The sequence below is a fragment of the Ochotona curzoniae genome, unplaced genomic scaffold (genome assembly GCF_017591425.1).
Source record: "Ochotona curzoniae isolate NIBS_2020 unplaced genomic scaffold, NIBS_Ocur_1.0 scaffold_4701, whole genome shotgun sequence".
In the NCBI taxonomy this organism is placed as follows: Eukaryota; Metazoa; Chordata; class Mammalia; order Lagomorpha; family Ochotonidae; genus Ochotona; species Ochotona curzoniae.
The window spans coordinates 44,443,845-44,464,118 of NW_024467122.1; the positions used below are offsets into that span (position 1 = coordinate 44,443,845).

At 40.8% G+C, this 20,274-nt stretch overlaps 1 protein-coding gene across 1 annotated transcript in view; it reads right to left on the reverse strand.

Annotated features, from left to right (window-relative positions):
* The window catches only part of AQR (aquarius intron-binding spliceosomal factor), an 80,990-nt gene extending 61,305 nt beyond the window's left edge, over positions 1 to 19,685 (reverse strand). Inside the window, exons 1-8 of the mRNA XM_040970040.1 lie at positions 19,461 to 19,685; positions 12,620 to 12,676; positions 10,774 to 10,814; positions 7,270 to 7,305; positions 6,266 to 6,386; positions 3,748 to 3,888; positions 1,733 to 1,801; positions 681 to 781 (exon numbers count right to left, since the gene is read on the reverse strand). Coding sequence (XP_040825974.1) covers positions 681 to 781; positions 1,733 to 1,801; positions 3,748 to 3,888; positions 6,266 to 6,386; positions 7,270 to 7,305; positions 10,774 to 10,814; positions 12,620 to 12,676; positions 19,461 to 19,535 — 641 coding nt within the window. The 5' untranslated portion in view covers positions 19,536 to 19,685. The remainder of the gene's footprint in view (positions 1 to 680; positions 782 to 1,732; positions 1,802 to 3,747; positions 3,889 to 6,265; positions 6,387 to 7,269; positions 7,306 to 10,773; positions 10,815 to 12,619; positions 12,677 to 19,460) is intronic.
* Positions 19,686 to 20,274: the final 589 nt, after the last annotated feature.

A 20,274-nucleotide genomic window follows, 5' to 3' on the forward strand; every position in this document is an offset into this window, starting at 1 on the left:
ACTTCTGATCCACATCCATGTTTATGACCCTAGAGAGCTGCAGGAGATGGGCCAAGTGCTTGGACCCCGGTATCCATATGGGAGGACCCTAAAGAAGCTCCTGGCTCTTGGTTTTGAACAGGCTCAACTCTGGCCATTGCAGCCATCTGGGGAGTAAACCAGTGGATGAAACTCTCTCTCCTTTTCTCTGTGTAACTCTTCCTTTCAAATAAAAAAATAAAACAAACCTTTAAATAAAAAAATAATGTTAGGGGTCACCACAATAGCAACTGTCCTTTGTCTTGCAGCACTGACATCCCAAATGGGCACTAGTTCATGTCCCAGATGCTCTATTTCCCTCCCAGCTATCTGCTTGTGATATGGGAAAGCAGTCAAGGACAGCCCAAAGCCCTGGCACCCTGCACCCACGTAGGAGACTCGGAAGAGGATCCTGGCTCTTGGCTTCAGATCAGCTCAGCTCCAGCTATCATTGCCATTTGCGGAGTGAGCCAACAGAAGGATGATATTTCTCTCTGTACCTCCTTCTCTCTGCAGATCCATCTTTCCAATAAAAATATTTTTAAAAATATTAATAATTTATTTTTCAGTAATATACAAAAGGAAGCAAACCCAGTCAACATCACTTAAGACTAATAAGTAAGCATAACAAGCTAATAAAGAATGAAGTTTTGCCAACATACTGTTCTCTTGCTTCTGGATCCATCTTTTCATCATTCTTTTTAATCAAGTTCCAGAATTTCCTTAACTTGGGTGTCTTTTTTAATTCTAATTCCAACCGTGCCTAAAAAAGGTATGATATTAAGTAACAGCAACCTCAAATCTTACAAAGATACAGATCAATTATTAGTCACTTTTCTGATGTAGAATAATGTGATAAAATCTAAAAATTAAGAAATAAGTAATATTTTTAAAGTTATTAATTCTAAGATTTGTTAACTAAAAAATATCTAAGAAACAGTTTTCTAGTCAAGATTTGAAACTTGATAACCAATTAAATGTTCATATTTCTAATATTTAGGTCTGTAAAATGTAAGTATGAACACTTATGTAAGCATAAACATTCAACTTTGAAAAATACATAAAATAATGAACATAAAGTAGCTATCAAAATAAATGAGGAAATGTCTACATCAACGTATTTTCTCTTGTGGAACATGATACTTTTTAACTTAATATTAATTTTAAATGTCTTATGTTTCCTTCCCTACCAACTGTACCCTTGAATTAATTTGCATATCTGGATGTGTGCTGAAACACTATGCATAAGAAATGAAACTGATTAAAGTAATACATAGAAATTTGACAGTTTTAACTTTGCTCCTCGAGATAGGTCAATTTGGCCATATTAACTGCACATATTATCCAACAAAATTTTCATGATAAAATATAACAAATTAATATTAAGCATGAGCCAGATCTATCTCTGCAGCTGCATACACATTTGAATCAAGCAAAGATACATTATGATAATATTTTAAAATATCAATCTCTCTTCTCTAACAAGTTTAATAGATTGCACCTGTTTTACTTTACCATACTGAAATTAAGTCAGACATATATTAGGTTAAACTAAAAATTAAGTCAAAACTAAAAATTATATCAATGCTAGGCTAATGCAAACCGACTTTGCTAGGCAGAAGAGATTTTTGCATTCTTATTACAGCTGCACAGTCTAAAACTACTTTCCACCAATAGCATACATGCACATAAGATTCTGAAGTTAGATACTTACAGACTGTAAGCCCATCCACATGGGCAGGGAGATGAGCTGCTGTACTTGACTTCTTATCAAGTCTACTTCCTGTTGAAGGCATCAGAAAGATTAAGTTTATAAATAACTATCATTTCCAAGTCTTTACATAAGAAGTGTAATGCCTCTCTAATAACTGTCAAAATACTTTCAAACTGATGTTATTTTAACATTAGGAAGTTCAACACTCTAACAAAAATCCTCATGATTTGCAAGTTTTGTATATAAAAATATATCTATTGAACTTTTTAGAAATTTGTTTGAAAGCCAGAGTTACACAGAGGGAAGGAGAGACAGAGACAGATCTTCCTTCTGCTGGTTCACTTCTCAGATGGCTATTAAGGGCTGAGGTAGGCCAGGATGAAGCTAGGAACTTTATCCAGGTCTCCCACCTCAGTGGCAAGAATCTAAGCAATTAGCTCTTCCTCCACTGCTTTTCCCAGGCCACTAGCAGGGAGCTGGACTGGAACTGGAATATCCAGGACATGAATCAGCACCCATATGGATTATTGGTGTCACAGGCAGGCTTTACCAGTTATGCCATGTCAGCCTCACAAAAAACATTTTTAACCCTACGATCAATACTCCCTGAGCTTTCGTAATCATGTACGGAGCACAAAACAGTTAAAAATTTGAGTTGTTTGATGCACATATTCCTCGTTGAATTGACAGTTGGCTTCAATTCCCACTTCATATTATAAACAAGTATGTTCTGGTGATTAAGTGCTTTTCTTTTTTCCAAATTTCTCTTTTTGTGATTCTGATGAGCAGAAGGCTCAAGTGCTTTCTAATGTTCATGGATACTGACATAAATGTAAATGGAGATAATAGATAAGACTCGCCCAAGTCTTACTCAAGTTATGGTGCTGTTCACAGAAAATTCAAGGTTAACCAAGCGACAATATATACGAAGTTGCCTCTAAACAAAAACATACATAAAACACTGTTAAATATTGTTAAGTTGATAAAACGTGCCTGACGGCTGTAGAAATTTACAATTCCTTATCCTATAATTCCTATAGGAGCTATGGTGAGGTATTCACTAGCTTAGTGTTTTCAGATAGAATTAATAACTCAACAAGAACTGAGTGCATATTGCAAAACATAAAACATTTCAGTAAATTTATATGAATTAAATCATATTTTTGTTTAAACTTGTTAAAATTATTTTTATTCGTTCACTTTAATGTTAAAAAGGTAGCGTGTTATTCACTGGGATCATCACAGATATTTCTCTATGATGCTTTTATAAGATTTGTGTAAGGCAGATTGCAGAAGCTGGTAATAACCTTCCATTTGTCACTGTATGGTCTTCAGGATAACATAGCATTCCACAAATTCCCTTGCATAAGTCCTAGAATATTATGGACTCGAAGCAATTACGGCTGGGTTAATATGCATGTTTATTTAATATATTTATTTATACATGTATGCCATTAGTTAATCACAATATGGAAGCTCACACTAAATATTAAACATATTTAGGAAGATGGTCTTATGGCAGATTATAATGTATCATTCACAAGTCAGTCAATTTTCAAAGACCACCCACGATCAGCCTGAATCAGTCACCTCAGACTCTAATTCTTCTGCCACCTGCCAGCCTGTGCATGAAGTATAACTAGAATGTAATGAAACTACATTTCTGCATGCAGCTGCTGGCACAAATTTCATTATTGAAAGTTCATATTAACCAGACTCTGCTGCTTCTCAATTTTGTTTCTCTGCTTGAGGTTTCAGTTCTCATTATAATTTTTCTTAGAGTCTATACAGAAAAATCAAGTGAAAAGCTATTGAGAACTAAACATATAGTTTAACATGGATTTATTCAAAGTGGCCGAAAGTAAGTTTTGTCACTATCTTTATTCCCCACTTCTGTGGACAAAGCATTAGCCACAAAAGTAATTGCACCTCAACCTATAAGAACAAGAAAACGCAATCCCTTCACTGCCTGTGTTGTCCCCTCCTTTGTCCCCTGCCCACCAAAGTAAAATTACCAAACTGTTGAAGCAATGATCAAGAAAAAGCAGTAGGACTGTCTGCTCATGGAGCGAAAATTCACCATCAGTTTCAGCTAAGGCAGCTTTTAAGATGCATTTAAAAAAAAATGGGAAATGGTCTGGCTTCTTCTTAAAAATCTGAAAGCAAAAGAACATATTTTGAGCTGGTTAATTCACAACTTTTCCCTTACACAAGCACTTACAGGCTTTACAATAGTCTATTAACAAAACCAAGTAACTACAAATAGATTTACCTATGTAAAGAACTCTTTATATGTTAACCTGTAATTAATGACAGCAAGGTAAATACAGGTTTCAGACAGGACTATGAGTTAAAGAAAAGGTCATAAACTAATAACTTTAATTCTCTTCATTTTCCTCCTGCAGATTATGCCTGTATTGAGCTTAGCCTTTATTTTCTTACTGAGGGTCTAAGAGTTTTAATTCCCCGATTTAAACAAAAGAGGCTATTTTGAGCACAGTTTTGACACTGTAATTAATTTCATGGACAGCTTTACTTTTAACATGTAAATATGAAATCTCTTTGATCTACCTCCCTTTCTATTTAATGTCCTAAAAAAGAGCTTCAAATGAGTGGTCTACACTGGTTGTTTTTACTCGCTTCCCTAAATCGAACTTTCAACCACTGCACCCACCTTCAAGCTCTGTTAAGGTGACCAAGGCACAGGGCCCTCATCAACTCTCCTCTTGCTTTTGCTGTGCTGCTGGTGCCTCTTCCTCTGACTGCTTTAACTGAAGGAGCAGTGAATCTCATTCTTTTTCCTTCTTCATATTAATTCAATTATCATGTGCTAATAATTCAAAATATATATCTTAGGTCCAAATTTCTCTCCTTATCTGCAGATTTAGACTCTTCCATCTACCAGATAACTTCATCCAGATACTACAAAGGGAATTTAAACTCATTATGTCCAAAATTGAACGTAGTTGTCTGTACCTTCCAGTGTCTCTCAGTCCTCTATTACTATCTTGGAAATGGCACCATCATCTGATAGGAATACATTCAGTTGTTCAAGTCTGCTAAGTTCTTGAAAATATCACCCTTCCTTTCCTAATGCTATTTCAATTAATTATCAAGTCTAATTAATTCTACTTTCTAAATCTGCATTATCCTTTTTCTCTTTTGTCTATGGTTTCACCTTCCATAACTTCAGTTTTCTATGGTCAACTGCAATATGAAAATATTGCGTGGAAAATTCCAGAAAAAAGGAATTCTTAAGCTTTAAAGGGGGATTATTCTGAATAGCATGATGAAGTCTCACAATTTTTCTACTCTGCTCAGTCTGACACTTGGATCATTCCTTCATCCAGCTTAGCCATTATGTTTACAAAATCTACTCAGTAGTTTTTGGTTATCAAATCACCTGCTACCGTACCACATGGTTGTGGTCAAAGGAACCTTTATTTTACCTATAGTGCATGAACAGTGAGGCTGGTAACTTTATTCCAGTGTATTATTATAGTTGTTTCATGTTAGTATCAAAATGTTGCTAATTTCTTATTGTGACTAATTTACAAATAAAATTTTATCATAGGTACACAGAAGGAAATATAGCACTTACAGGGTTTGGTATTATTTGTAGTTTCAAGCATCCTTTTGGGGTCTTGTAATAGATGCTCCATGACAAAAGAACAGTATTGTACTCTCATTTCTCTATTTCAAGCCCTAATAATAGTGGTCTTTTATAACATGCAAACCGATCAAGTTATTTTCTGGCTTAATATTTTCCCTTCCCCCTTTTTATATGATAGCAGCAACCAAGTTTCAGAAATTCCTAGAATCTCTCAATATGATTTAAGGTGTACAGTGTACTCTGAGTTCTAACGTACTCCAACAAGGCAGTCACAGAATGAGTCACTTCAGAAGTATCACGGCTTTATCTTGAAAACTCTAACACTTTTTCACTTTGATCATCATTTCCTTAAAACAAATAATAAATATTCATGTTTTTCCTTCATTTAAAAAATTAATTAAGAGTGGCTATTTTATGGTAAGCAAAGAAAACCTCAACTCTGGACCTCTCCTGCCCAAGCTCTTGTTGTACTACAACAAAAACTAAGCATTATTTCATCAGCATTTCAAACAGATAAATCAGACTGCAAATTAGGAACAAAAAGAAAACAATATTTACAATGTGAACATCTGTCTAAACTTTGGAAATACTACTATGTTCATGTAAAACTAATTAAATACTCCCTATTATGAAGCAAGACAGGGTATTCTCATTTGAACATGATGTATTTTCACTTACAATTTGTCAGCAAAAAGAAAAGAAACATCAGATTTTTCCAATCATAGTAAATTAGTTAGAAGAAAGTACTGACACCAAGAGAAAATCCGTATCATCTTTCAAATATCCATTCTTTTCTCAGTATTCACTATGTTACTGCATAAAATTCTGCTGTAAAAGCACTAATTATTATTAGTAAAATTTTGCTACTTTGTAATTGCTTACGTGGGCAGGATATGAAAGCTATCATTGAAATTTGTTACCTCCCATGCAGGGACATTTTCTCTGAACTTCTCATTCACCATACAGCAGATGGACATTAAGTAGGCCTTGCTAGACATCTCAGGAGAATAATTCAGCCAGAGGTAATTTTCAAGATACTGGCTGTAAGGAGTAGAAAGAAACAGATACTTTATTAGTTATTAACACTTATTTTAATGTATCACTGTGGAGAGACATAATTATGTAAAACTTGCTGGAAAATGTATTTATTATCAAATATTTATACTCTGAGAGTCTTTCACAAACATTCCTAAATGCAAAGATGGAGTTTGACTTTGGAGAATGACAGTCTTATTCTTGAAGTAAAATGACATTAAAGATTATAAACATACATAATTATTCCTATCGAGCAACCTTATATTCCCTTACCTAAGGTTCTTCATTAAGTAAAAATCAAAAATTACAACTGTCATCTCTAGAACAAAAAACAATGAGCACTTCACAGATAAAGGCACCTGAGGCACCTCATACCAGGGTAAAACGAGTTCCTGGAACTAAGAAAAAGACTCGAGTGCAAGCCTTTTTTAAACATTGAAAAGTTTTACAGTATTTAATTTTCAAGATATTTAACTGTACATATCTTTTTGCCTGAAATATTTAAGTCACCAGTATCCAAGTTGGAACCATACTGGCTTAAAAATACAGTTCTGCAGGAGAAAAAAATAACTACAGAATATACTCCAACCTATTTCCACTGATCACTAGGGAACCCAAGCAAGAGTTCAGAAATTGCTTAGCACTTAATCACTGAGCACTTACTGCTTAAACAGTGGGAAACCTTTCAAAATACAAGACATCCTAACAATGGAACATCACTTTGAAAGCAAAAAATATCACATACATATCCCAAAATATACCAATCCTAAAAACACAAATTTAAAATTTAGAATTAGTTCAAAGCATTCACAGAAATACACAAAACATTTAGCTAACTCTTAAATCATATTGTCATCTTTAACCACAAAAATAATAACTTTTAACTCACCTAAATTCCAGCAGCATTATTTTCCTAATAGCAAATCTAAAAAACACGACAAATGTTTAATTGCACAGAATAGAACATTTCAGTTATTACCACAAATGAACTTTGGAATCTTTAAGTCAAATAAGATCAGAGTTCATAAAATGGATTTAGCTATCACAAGCTAGCCTACTGCAAACATTCAGTTGAATAATGATGCCCTTCTAAAAAAGCAACAGACATGCTGAAATGTCCCAAGGGGAGAATCAGATATGCCCCATGCTTCTTGGTCTTCACAATGAGCCTAAATATTAGAACCCTGTGGATGGAATATCAGGTATTTTGGTTCATTTTATTTTGTAATTAATTTTTAAATTGAAAGCTTTACAGAGAGAAGAGACAGAGAGAAAGATCTTCCATCCACTGGCTCATTCCCAAGGTGGCTATAACCACCAGAACTAAACCAATCAGAAACCAGGAGCCAGGAGCTTCTTCTGGTCTCCCACATGGGTGCAGGGTCCCACGGCTTTGGGCCATCCTCAACTGCTTTCCCAGGCCACAAGCGGGAAGCTGGATGAGAAGTGGGGCAGCCAGAACAAGAACAAACATCCATATGGGACCGCAGTGCATGCAAAGGAAGGATTTCCATTTATTACACTGTCTTTTAAACAGTAGTACTTTGTTTTCTATGGAGTATCTCTCCACAACTAGGTTCAAACGCCTACTGTTCTGGCTTTATGATAGTGGAAATACAAGTAGCCAGACAAGAACACTGGTAACTGAGTTTCCAGATTTGCAGATTAAACGTACATGTTTTATGATTTACAATATCCCAGAAGACCATTATTATGTCCATTGATTTCTGATGCTGCTAATGTTTTTTAAGTTTATTTTTATTGGAAAGATAGATCTACAGAGAGCAGCCAGAAAGATCTTCTATCTGCTGGCTTACTCCACAAACTGCAATGACCAGAGCTGAGCTGATTCGCAGCCAGGAGCCAGGAGCTTTTTCCAGGTCTCCCACGTAGGTGCAAGGTCCCAAGGCTTTGGACCATCCTCTGCTGTTTTCCCAGGTGATAAGCAGGGAGTTGGAAGCAGAGCAGCCAGGATCCAGTGCCCATATGGAATCCTGGCTCTTGCATGAGTAGGATTAGCCTGTTGAGCCACTGCACTGGGCAGTTTTACTGAGCAAACAATGTCACACAACTTTAGTAAGAATGAAGAGAAGGTTTTTACTATGACTGTACAAGCCAGTCAAGCCTCTGACTAGATACAATATTGTGAGTCATAGATTTCCAAATTATCCAAAGGTGTTTATGTAAGACAGGAACCACAGATTACATCATAACTTTAAAGTATGAAAGGCATAAGAATAATTTTGGGGTGGCTATTGTTGTTAGTTACCAATATTTATTGAGAGCATGCACTGTGCCTTATACTAATCCAGTGAATTAACATTTCATAAAATTTGGCAGGAATTTGGCACAATACTTGGGATGCCCACATCCCATACTAGAGTGCTGGGGTTTGAGTCTCTACTCTGCTTCCAATTCCAACTTCTCACTAATCCACATCCTAGGAGGCAGGTGATAATTCTAGTATTTGGTTCCTTGCCAAATACATGGGAAGCCCAGGTAGAGTACTGGGATCCTGGCTTTAGGGAAATGATGTGAATTCCTCTAATAAATAAATTTTAAAACTTGCTGATTTAAATTTGTATATATGCTACAGCTGTTCATAATTCAAAATACGCTCAGGACGAGAAAATGTTAAAGATGCCTAGGTAAATCTTCTGAGTCCCACCAATGAGTCATTTCTTTCAGCAATTAAAAATGCTATCAAGTCTATATGGATTCAAAATCATCCACGGCTTTTAGTTTTGTTACAAAAATTATCTTTGAGGGAGAAATATTAATAGCAAAAGATTAAATGTAAAAAAAAAAAACCCACACATTAGCAAGTACAAGTTACAAATCAAAGACAAATTTTCAGATTGGCATAAAAATAATCCCAGAAATCACCAACACTTAAAAACAAAAGAATCCTCGAATTTACCTACCTATTCTTAAGTTCCTCTGGCAACTTCACTCACACCCACTCACAATCAATATGGCATATGTCATATCCACTTAAATGTCAGATCTTCAGAGAACATTTGCCTAATAATCTAAAATAGCTGACCTTTCATAATTCATTTATCTACCACCTTTATATCATGTTTGTACGATTTCTGCCCGTCTTCTGCTAAAATGTAAGATCCAGGAACGGAAATATGTTACCCAGCTTACTGGTGTATCTCTGGCATGGAAACAGTGGATGACAACAAAGTTGGCTCAATGCAGTCTCTTTTGAGCTCTCTGTCTAGAGACCTATTGTTACTCTACTTGTCCATCTGTATGGCTCCTAAGTACTAAAATTTAACATTATGAAAAGTGAATCATCTACGCTCAATTCTATTCCCTCCAATGACAAAGACAACAACCGCTAATAGCATTTCTAACCATGAAGCAATTTAAGCAAAAAAAACCCTCTGGGGTGAGCACAGTTCAGTAGCCTAGCAGCTAAAGTCCTTGTTGCATGCAACAGGATCCCTATAGGCAGGTGTTCATTTCCCGGCAGCCCTGCTTCCCATCCAGCTCCCTGCTTGTGGCCTGGGAAAACAGTGGAGGACGGCCCAGAGCCTTGGGACCCTGCACCTGCATGCAAGACCTACAGGAAGTTCCTGGCTCCTGGCTTCGGATTGGCTCAACTCTGGCCGTTGCGGTCACTTGGGGAGTGAATTAGCAGACAGAAGTCTTCATCTCTGTCTCTCCTCCTCTCTGTATATGTGACTTTCCAACAAAAATAAATAAATCTTATAAAAAAAAAAACACAACTTTGGGGGGTAATACTTGATTCTACCACTTTTCTCAATCATTGTACTCACATGTAGTCAATATTCCTTTCAAAATACTCACCAGACATAAATGTCTACCAATGAATAAATAGAATGAAACCCAAGATATGCAAATTTTATAAATGAATAAATAAAACAGTTTGGAGAACGGAATATGAAAATAAACCCTTTCATGTTTAAAACACTACAGGAGGAAATGGAACAGGTGTTAATAAACAAGCGAGATTTATTGAACTTTCTTCTGTATATTTCAACAATATCTTTATGAGATTTTATCACATATTTTACATATAAACTGTTTCATTTTGAGCTTGGTATTACCTGTATCTTACTTCTATAATTGCTAAAGAATATTTTTGAAGACTTATGAGAAATAACAAGAAAACTGGCATTAAATTGAAATGTAATCTACCTGTTCATTCTCCTCAAATTCTTTCCAAAACCACATAAACTGAGTCAAATATTAGAAGGCAAAGAAATAACAAATGTTTTTCATACCTGGCTATACAGTTCTACCATTTAGCTGATGACCAACAGAAAATAAAAGTTCTAAGTTATGATCACAGAGGCTCAGATGAGTCCTACCTCAGTCACCCCCCAGCCTCAATGTATAAAAATTAACTAGTTCCTACCTTGATTTGACAATCTCTTTTTCATATATCTCTTCAATTACCTGTCACCAAAACATAAAACATTTACTGTTAAACTTTTTCTCAGACCTAAACTGACAGTTTTCAATTACAGACATTATACAAAACAAGTTGGGTTTAGGGTAACTGTCAAATAAATAAATCATGCTCTTCTGAATTTTTATTTCCTCCTAAAATGTTACAAGTCTGTCTAGGGTTCTGTTTTTATGGAGAGCACTGTCTGACATTTCTCCAACTGTGAAGTGACAGACAGCAGTTTCTATAAAAACAGAGGCCCAGGCACACTTAGAACTTTTGAAAAAAAAAAAAATTCAAAAAATCATAATTTTCTTTTCAAAACTTAATTTTAAACTGCATAATTTGGTTAGACTCCAACTAAGAGAATAACAGTTGCTTTCAAAATCCAGAATAGAAACTTAAATGACATAACAAATAAATAATAATAATAATATCCAATCACCCAAATAAAAATTTGATGAATTCTCAGAATTTCCATTCATTTTTAACTTACATCAGAGGAAGGGTGCACACTTACAAGTTGGAAGCATGCTTAAAGCCATCCACCGTCACCCTCTGGACCAGACCTGGGGCAAGTGCCTGACGTTCCCAAGGCTCAGTAGATTCAACAATAAGAATTAACACATAGGATGGCCCTCAAGAAGACACGTCATATAAGTAAGTAGCACAATCTTGACACACAGCAAGTCTTCATTAATAGCCATCAATAACAAAAGAGTAGAGTGTCAGCTGAAAATAAAGTTGAAGCCTACTGTCCAGTCGGTGGTGGTGGGAGGTGATAAAGCAGTCTTTTTTACCTAGATGAAATTCTGTTAACTTCTCTTTTAATCAAAATCCAAATTAAGTAACAAAATGAAGAGCATAATTTTCTTTAAATACTAACTTCCAATAAAGTTTTTCTAAATAGGCATGTATAGCTTCACAGACTAATCTAACATGTGCTAAAATGATCTAGAATTCAATTTCTAGAAGCAAAAACCTGTAGTATGTTTGATTCAATCTATGAAACATGAAGATGTACAAACAAAATGTAGTAAAATAAAGAAACTCTGCTAGTTACAATTAAGAATGATTAACAAATGTGATGTTTAATTCAGAATAAGCCTTTTGATGAACAAAGAAAGTTGGATTATTGGTAAAACAAAACATATTTACAATGAAACAAATTCAGCGTTAAAATGTTTAAATATTTAGCTTTAAAATGTTTAGCTTTTACTAAGGGTACCTAAAGCATCACAATTCTATTTACAAGGAAGGAACTTAAAGTGAGTCCTCAAAACATTTAAAAAAAGAAGTTAAAAATTAAAAAAAGAGAGAGAATCTTCATTACCTGTCTAATGGCATGTAATACAGTCAATCCCTCTCATTTAAACACCTCTCTTAAGGAACCTAACCCAATAATAACCACCACATCACAAACAACAGACTCAATCTCAACTGAACTGTCAAAAACACCTATATTCCTCCCATACATTCACTGCATGATAACTTATGACAAATTAAATGAAAAACAACCTAAGAACCTATTCACAGGGCAATGGCTACATAAAGTATATGCACACGCATTTTCTTCAAAAAGTTTAAAGGAAATAAAACAAAATAATAAAAGAAGTTATCTTGGGATAGTGGTATTTATCTTTTGATGTATAATCTTCTCTATTTTCTAACATGAATAATGGTTAGTTAGGAAATCAAAAACCTATATTCTTTAGCATTCAAAAAGTACTAATATCTAAAACTGAATCAAACCCTAAAAGAAACACAAAGAGTGCAACTTTTCAGAAGCAAGTTGCAAACCCAAAATACTTACTTTTATATCAAAAGGCGATTTCTTCTTGATGTGGGGAGCCCAGTATTTGCATGCTAACTGTGAAAGAAACAATGGAAACAGTCACTCACAGCCCATCGGACCCTGTGCAGAGACATCACTGACGAGCTTCCAACAAGCGCCCCGTGGTGCTGGGCACACCAGTCAGCAGCCTCAGCAGTGATCTTCCACAGCCAAGTGCCTGTCACAGCAAGCAGCTGTTGTTATTTTAAAAAATCAGAAGAAAACAAATCCAGAACATGCTTTTCCAGCTACCTATAAGAAAATGAAGAATCTGTTCATAACCACAGAGTCAAACATCTTCACCATACACACCCAGGTTTAGAAAGTGTAAGTGATCCTCCCAAGATTACAACACTTCACAAGTATTAATTTTTTTTCAAAATTTTCATTAATGCTGATATGTAAAATAATAAACCTCTGAGTATTACGTGCACAGACAAATAGAAACAAAACTCAAAAAAAAAGGGCAGTCTCTTAGCTGGTTACCTCAGAAAATAAAGAAATTGGCTTGTTACAATCTGAAATGCTACCTCTTCTGTGAGGCTTTCTTAAATCCTACTTAATGGCAATAACTGCTTCTTCTCTCTCTTCATTTTATTAGTAACTACAGTCAGATTAATCTTTCTGACTTAAAATTATTTGATTGCTTAGCTATCTTTCTTTCTTGTTTAACTGGAACACTTAAGAAAGAAACAGGTCCTGTAATTCTCTTTGTTTTTACAGCTAGCTAGCTTAGCCCCTAATACAGTCAACACACTTTAGCCTAGTAAATTTAGAATATTGACCCTGAGGAAGTTTCTAAAAGAAGCATTACAGGCATAGTAGTGCAACCAATTCAGGTGTCAACTGGGACTTTATGTTCCACACAGAGAACCAGCTTCCTGCTAACGTGCACCTGGGAAGCAGCAGACAAAATGGCCCAAGTTCCTGGGTTCCTGACACTCCCATAGGAGATCCAGCTGCAGCTCCTGGCTCTGTCCAGCTCAGCCCAGTCCCAGCTGCCAGAGGCATTTGGAGAGTGAACCAACCAATGAAAGATGTGTCTCTGTTTGTTACTTTTCAAATAAATCAATGCTGCTTTTTAGATAAAAACAACATTAGCCGTGTATTTAAAAGACATTTCCCCAAGTTATTAATCACTGTCTAGCTCAAGTCCAGTAATTCTGTGATATCCTGATTTGCTCAGCCTGTTCCCAATGGGTATTACACAAACTCAACTATCTCCATATATCATACTTTGAAGGAAATAAGTAGGTCTGATGGATTCAGGGACTTCAAATAAAAATGTCTTATCCTCTAATTTAAACTGCTTTATCATTCATCTATACTAAAGATACAACAAACATTTATTTAGCATCTATCATACTTTTCTTTTTCCTGATATCACTATTGTCAAAACACATAGTGTTCTTCCCCAAACCCTCTAGTCTCATCAAACTTTTCATCCTCCACTTAGTGCAATGAAGTATAGATGTATAAATTGCTCAAAATAAACCCAACTGAAAGAGAAAGAGAAAAAAAATAGCACAAAAGACAAGATATCAGGGCCAATTCAGTGGCACAGCACTCTAACCTTCACCCTGTAGTGCTGGCATTCCCATATGGACACCAGTTGATGTCCTGGCTACTCCACTTTTGATCCAGTCTGGGCTTACTGCCCGGCCAGATCCCCTGTACTCTCATGGGAGACCTGGAAGTCTCTGGCTCCTGACTTCAGACTGGCTCAGCTCCAGGCACTGCAGCCACTTGGGGAATAGCCAGTAGACGGAATATCTCTCTTTGTATCTCTGTATGTTTTTTTCTGTAAACCTACCTTTCCAACAAAATAAATAAATCTTAAAAAAAAAAAGTGATTCCCAGATCAGGCCAGCAGGAGGCGGTAGGGTGGGGAGAAAGGGAGGTGTGGAGTAGGGGGCAGTCTGCCACCATTTCTGTGCTGGGCCAGCTGGGGAGACAGCAGCCACTCATGGAGACCTCAGGATGTGGGATTCGGTGGGGGCAGAGCTAGGAGCATAGCACCGTGGGGCATGTGGGGACCTGGGAGCTCAAGTCTAGGTAGGTGGAGCGAACCTGGGGATTTCCCCATATGCTTGATCCTGGGTGAGTTGAGGAGAGGGGAGGGAAGAGCTCCAGGTCAGCAGGCTGCCCTGTGTGCTGGTGGATCAGGCCTGGAGAACTTCAACAGGCCTGGATGTTGGGAGTATGGAAGGGTAAGGACCAGGCCAGCACATGTGTCAGAAGCTTGGGACGCTGTGGGCAAGCAGAGCTACTGGACTAGTACACCACCCACTCGGCTTCCGAAGGCTGGGCTGGAGAACCCACACAGTCTGGGGCACAAGGATTGTGAACTGATTAGGGAAAGGATAAAGCGGATGTGAGGTAGGGAGGACGGCCATGGGGGTAGGTTGCAGGTGAGGAATGACTCCTGAAGGAACTCAATGACAAGGCCACTGTACTTGCAGGCAAGCAAAGGGCCTGAGATCATGTGGTTTAGAGGGGAGAGACCAAAGACCCTTATGGGTCAGACAGATGCAGCAGCCCACATGACCTGGACTTGTTAGACCACCACATGCTAGCCTACATGAAAGCTAGCACTGGGGCCCTGTCTGGCAGGGGTAGATCATAGCACCTGAAAGTGAATCTCAGAACAGGGTACAGGTCACATTAGGATGGGCCATGACACTAACCAGTATGCAAGAGAACCAGGTCAGGGGGTAGACTGTGTTGGGGATATGTGGACCTAACCCTGTGGAATTACAAGTCTCACTGGTTAGTTTAAGAGCTAGGGTAGTGATGGGCTGAGCTAGGCATGACCATGGAACCCACTGACACTCATGAGTACTAGGGCTTGGAACAGGCTGGGCAGACACACACTGCAGCATCCACATGTATACCCTATGTGTGAAACGGGCCAGGCTGCAATATTCACTAGCTCATACATTGGCCATGACGGAGAGGGTAAGGGCCAAGCACCTGCTGGCATGTGTGAGATCTGGGTCTGGGAGTGAGCCCGGTGGGGAAACTTTGGAAACTCCCCTAATGGATCAAAGCTCCTACTGTGAGCACGTGGTTCAGGCTTAGGTATTCAGCAAGCTGGACAGGGCAGCTCCATGCATTGGCAAGTATGTGTTCATGATAGAAGGAGGTGGACTGGGAAGAGCTGAGCAAACAGCCCACCAGCAAGTGCAGGGGCCAGACTGGACTGCAGGTCATGCTGGGCTAGGCTATCACACCTTCTGGTTTGCATGAGCCAAGGATAGGAGTAGACTGGGCAGGGTCAGGATGCAGCACCCAATGAGTTGGGACTGGGGGCTGTCCAGATTGAGCTAGGCTGCAGCATCCAAAGGCAGGAATCAACACATGTAAGTGGGCTATGCCAAAATGGGTCAGAGCATCCACTGGCACATGTGAGATGTGTGGCTGAGAACAGGGCTGGTTGGGGAGCTAAGAGAATGCCCTGGCTGGGTTGTGATTTTCACTGGTGGGCACGAGGGTCAGAGTGGGGGCTATGATCTTGTCTGGACATTACTGCAATGTCCCTTGCCATGAGTGTTGACTGGGTTTGGGGTGCCCCAGACTGGCCAGACTCCAGCACCCACTGGTGCTCATGAGACCCAGAGCAGATATAGGACAGTCTAGGCTAGGTCTTTGCTCCTGCTGAGCCATGCATGAGCTGTGTCTGGCTGTGCCAGGCTTAGCTGGGCTATAGTACCCAACAGTAAGAACTGGAATGGGTGAGGGCCAGTCAGGAAAGGTGACTGTTTCTGCTAAGACAGGAGGTGGACGAAGTCAAGCTGGGACTTGGACTTACCAGTGTGCATCAAATCTGGCATTGAGAGGGGTTCTGATGGAGGAGCTTGGGTAACTCCTTTGTCGGGACATACTCCCTGCAGGTGAATGCAAGAGCCAAGATGGGGAGCAGCCCAACCCAGGCCAAAATACGGCACCCACAGGTACACATTTGGCACAGGTCTGGGAAAAGCCAAGCTGGGTCAGTTCATATCATCCGCTGGCAGATCTGAGAACCAGAATGATGTGTGGGACATGCAAGGTCGTGCCACAACACCAGCCAGTTCACATTAGGGCTGGGGGTTGGCTGGGCTAGGCTAAGTTGCATTACCCCACTAGCATGACGTAGAACTAGGGGTGGGTAGGGCCAGGATGGGCCAGGCTACAGCACCCACTGGCAAATGCTGAGGTAAGGTTGATCATGCCAGACTGGGCCACAGCATCTAACCAGCACACATGAGACCCAGGAGAAATGTGAGCGGGGAGCAGACCCAGTAGTGAGACTGCAGGGGGCTCCCCTACCAGGCCACTGCTCCCACTGGTGAGCGTGACAGTTGGGATCAGAGGCAGACCAGGCCAGAGAGGGTCTATTGGCCTGCATGTAAGTTAGAAAGCCAGGTTGGGCTGACTGTACCTATTAGTGCATGCATAAGTCAGAGTGGGTGTGAGTTTGTTGGGCTTTGCTGTAGCATCAGCTGCCAGATGCTCATACGGGGGGGGGGGGGGGCTAATTCTGTCAAGTTAAATTGCAGAACCACCTGGAGAATGCAAGATCTGAAGTGGGAGTGGCCCAGTAGAAAAACAGTGGGCACCTCCCTCTTGGGTTGCCACTCCCACCGATTAGCATGAGAACCAGGACTGGAGCAGCCATGGCTAGACAGAAAGGGGAACCCGTCGGCACCAATGCGGACTGGAAGGTGGAGCTGGTTGGGTTGAACTAACCTTCAGTGACTACTGACACGTATGACAGCTGAAAGGGATATGGGACAGACAGGATCAGTCTGCTGTACATACTAGCAAGCAGGAGAACCAGCGCAGGGGGCAGGCCTGGTGGGCATTATTGGGGGTCTATCTGACTAGGCTGCAGCTCCTGCTGGTTTACGTGAAGGCCAAGTGTGTGGTGGGCAAGATTAGACCAGGCTACATTAACCATTGGTTTGCGTAGAAGACAGGGCTGGAGACAGAACCGACCCAGCAATTGCAAACACCAGTGTGTCCAAAGGCTGATTTGGGCAACAGACTGTGCTGGACCCTTTATTGGTAAGCACACACAATAGTCATGTCTGAGATCACCTCTGATGAGGTTTCTTTGGGGATCCCCTCAACTGAATTGCTGGACTCAGAACTCCAACCATGAAGAGAACTGAAGATTCCATGGTCTGACAGTGGAGTGCATGTGTCAGAGCTAGGCCTCCAGTTGCACATGGAGGATATAACATTACACTGGAGTCTGCATAGGATAGCTGGTACCATAACAGAGGACGGAGAACAGAACAAATTAATCAACTACCCTAGTCTAGCACTGGCAGTGAATATCTGGGCAAACGGAGACTAAATTGGACTATGTCACCCAGTGGATTCTGCAGAGATTTCATCGTGCTTGGAGTGGCAAGATGAACAGCAATTTGGAACTGTTCAACTATCAAAACCACTTGAGCAAGACCCTTGGAGCATGCCCCACATCGGGGACCCTGGGATGGTACTGAGTGGCTGTCCTCTATCTCAGGGTGCAGAGGCATTTGGGAGGCTGGTTGTGGCTTCTATGCTTATCTCCCCCTTTCCCTAGATACAGGAAGGAAAAAAAGAGAATGTGGGGGGAAAAAAAGAAGAATTAGAAATAAAGTAGTGTAGAAGAATGAGAATGAATGCAAGAAGCAAAGAAAAAAATGACATCAGAGAGGTTAGTGAAGGTAAGCGCAGTTCAGCTCACCCGACACGTTGAAGCATTCCCATCAGTAAACACGGGGCGACGAGAATGCTTTACAAATGTTAAGAAGGCACGTGAGAGGCTCAGATCTGCACTTGTGCAAAATGACTCTGACAGCAATATGAAGAACAGGCTGGAGGACTGTAAGAGGAGAGACACAAGTCTGGGATGCCTTGGTCTGAGCGGAAACCAAAGGCGGCTGAATTCAGAAGACATCATGACTGTGGAAACGTGGTGGGCTACAGCAAAAGCATGGCTTACAACGATTCCTAGACTTCAGTTCTGACAAATCTGCTAGGATAGAGAAAGGGCGAGAGCCTAAAGCACACCACTGACACTCTTACCCATTTGCCAGGTAGCTAATAAGGATGAGGAAAGTTTCCAAAGACTGGAGAAGGGTGTTTCCCCATTCAAAGCCAACTGTGGCTTACAATGCAAGACGGCCACGGAGAACACTGTTAAACAACCATTCTATTTCCATCTCGTCCAACTCGTGTGACTCATCTCCAAAAAAAAAAAAAAAAAAAAAAAAACAGATCCTGGGGTGGCTGGGCTGGGCTAGGCTGCAGCACCCACCAACACTAAGACCCAGGCTGGGGGCAGGGGAGCCAGGCAGGGGGATAACGACTCTCCTGCTGGGCCACTGCTCCCACTGGTGAGTGTGAGAACTGGGCCTGGGGGCAGACCAGGCGAGGCATAAATACAACACTCGTTGACTTGCATGTAAGCTGGGCTAGGAGGAGAGCCTGCCACCGGAGAATCAGGGCTGGGGTGGACCTGGCTGGAGAGGCAGTAGGCATGCATCTACGTAGGCATGCATCTACGTGGGCATGCATCCTTCTCAACGATGTAAGCATCATTTTAAAAACAAACAAAAAGGTCCCGTAGGGGCCCAGAACACGTCAGTCCTCCTATAGAGTCACTTGGGGCACGAGCTCAGCCCCGGAGTCCCCTGATCGGACCCTGCGACTGACTCCACCGCCGCCAACCCCACGCAGCCATCCCGCACCCACAACTGCCTCTCTCACCCCGCACATCAGGGGTTACAACACTAAAGACTGGAATGAGAGACGTGAGGAACGCACGGCTTGTGACTGAGCTCACCTGGGTCACGAACTCCGCGTTGATCTGGGACACTGTGGGGGCCACGATTTTCTTGGGCTGCGCGGTGGCCGCCATGACGGCCCCTGGCCTCCACCGGGGCGGACAGGAAACGGTCCGGAGGGCGTCTCCGGGAGCCCGGTGCACCTCTCCCCCGAACGGCCGCGGCGGCGCAGGACACCGGAGACGAAACAATCCACCGCGCAGGACAACTTCAGCCCTGACAGGCCGGAAGCCCCAGCAGGAACCCGTGCGTTTCCTCGGAAGCGGAACGCAGTACGGCCGGAAGGCAAGGCAGGCGTCGCGGCCGGGCTAGAGAGGCTAGGACGCGGCCCTCCGACGTTTGCGCCTCCTAACGGATGTCAAGGAGAAAAACATCCTGGCGATGGAATTAGGTTGCTGGCGGGGCACTAGTGAGTAGTGGTGGAACTGGGTTTCCAGTGGTACATGTTGAAAAAGGGAAGGGTAGATGGACTTCAGGCGCTGCCGTAGGATCGAAGCTGTGGAACAGCACGTTAAACTGTAGTGCTGACATCCCAGGTGGTTGAAGGGTTCGAATCTTAACTCCTCCACTTCACATCCAGTTCCCTTTAATGCACCTGGGAGAACCCCCCCCCCCCAGAAGTGGTCCAAGTTCCTGGGACGCTGCCATCCATCTGGGAGCCCCCCAAAGAAGCTCCTGGCTTCTGCCTGGCCCAGCCCTAAGATCTATACACAAATTGTTCATAGAGATCTTATTTGAAATAACCAAGGACTGGAAACAATCCAAACGCCCATTGATACATTAACAGATTCTAGTATCTGGTAAGACAGAACA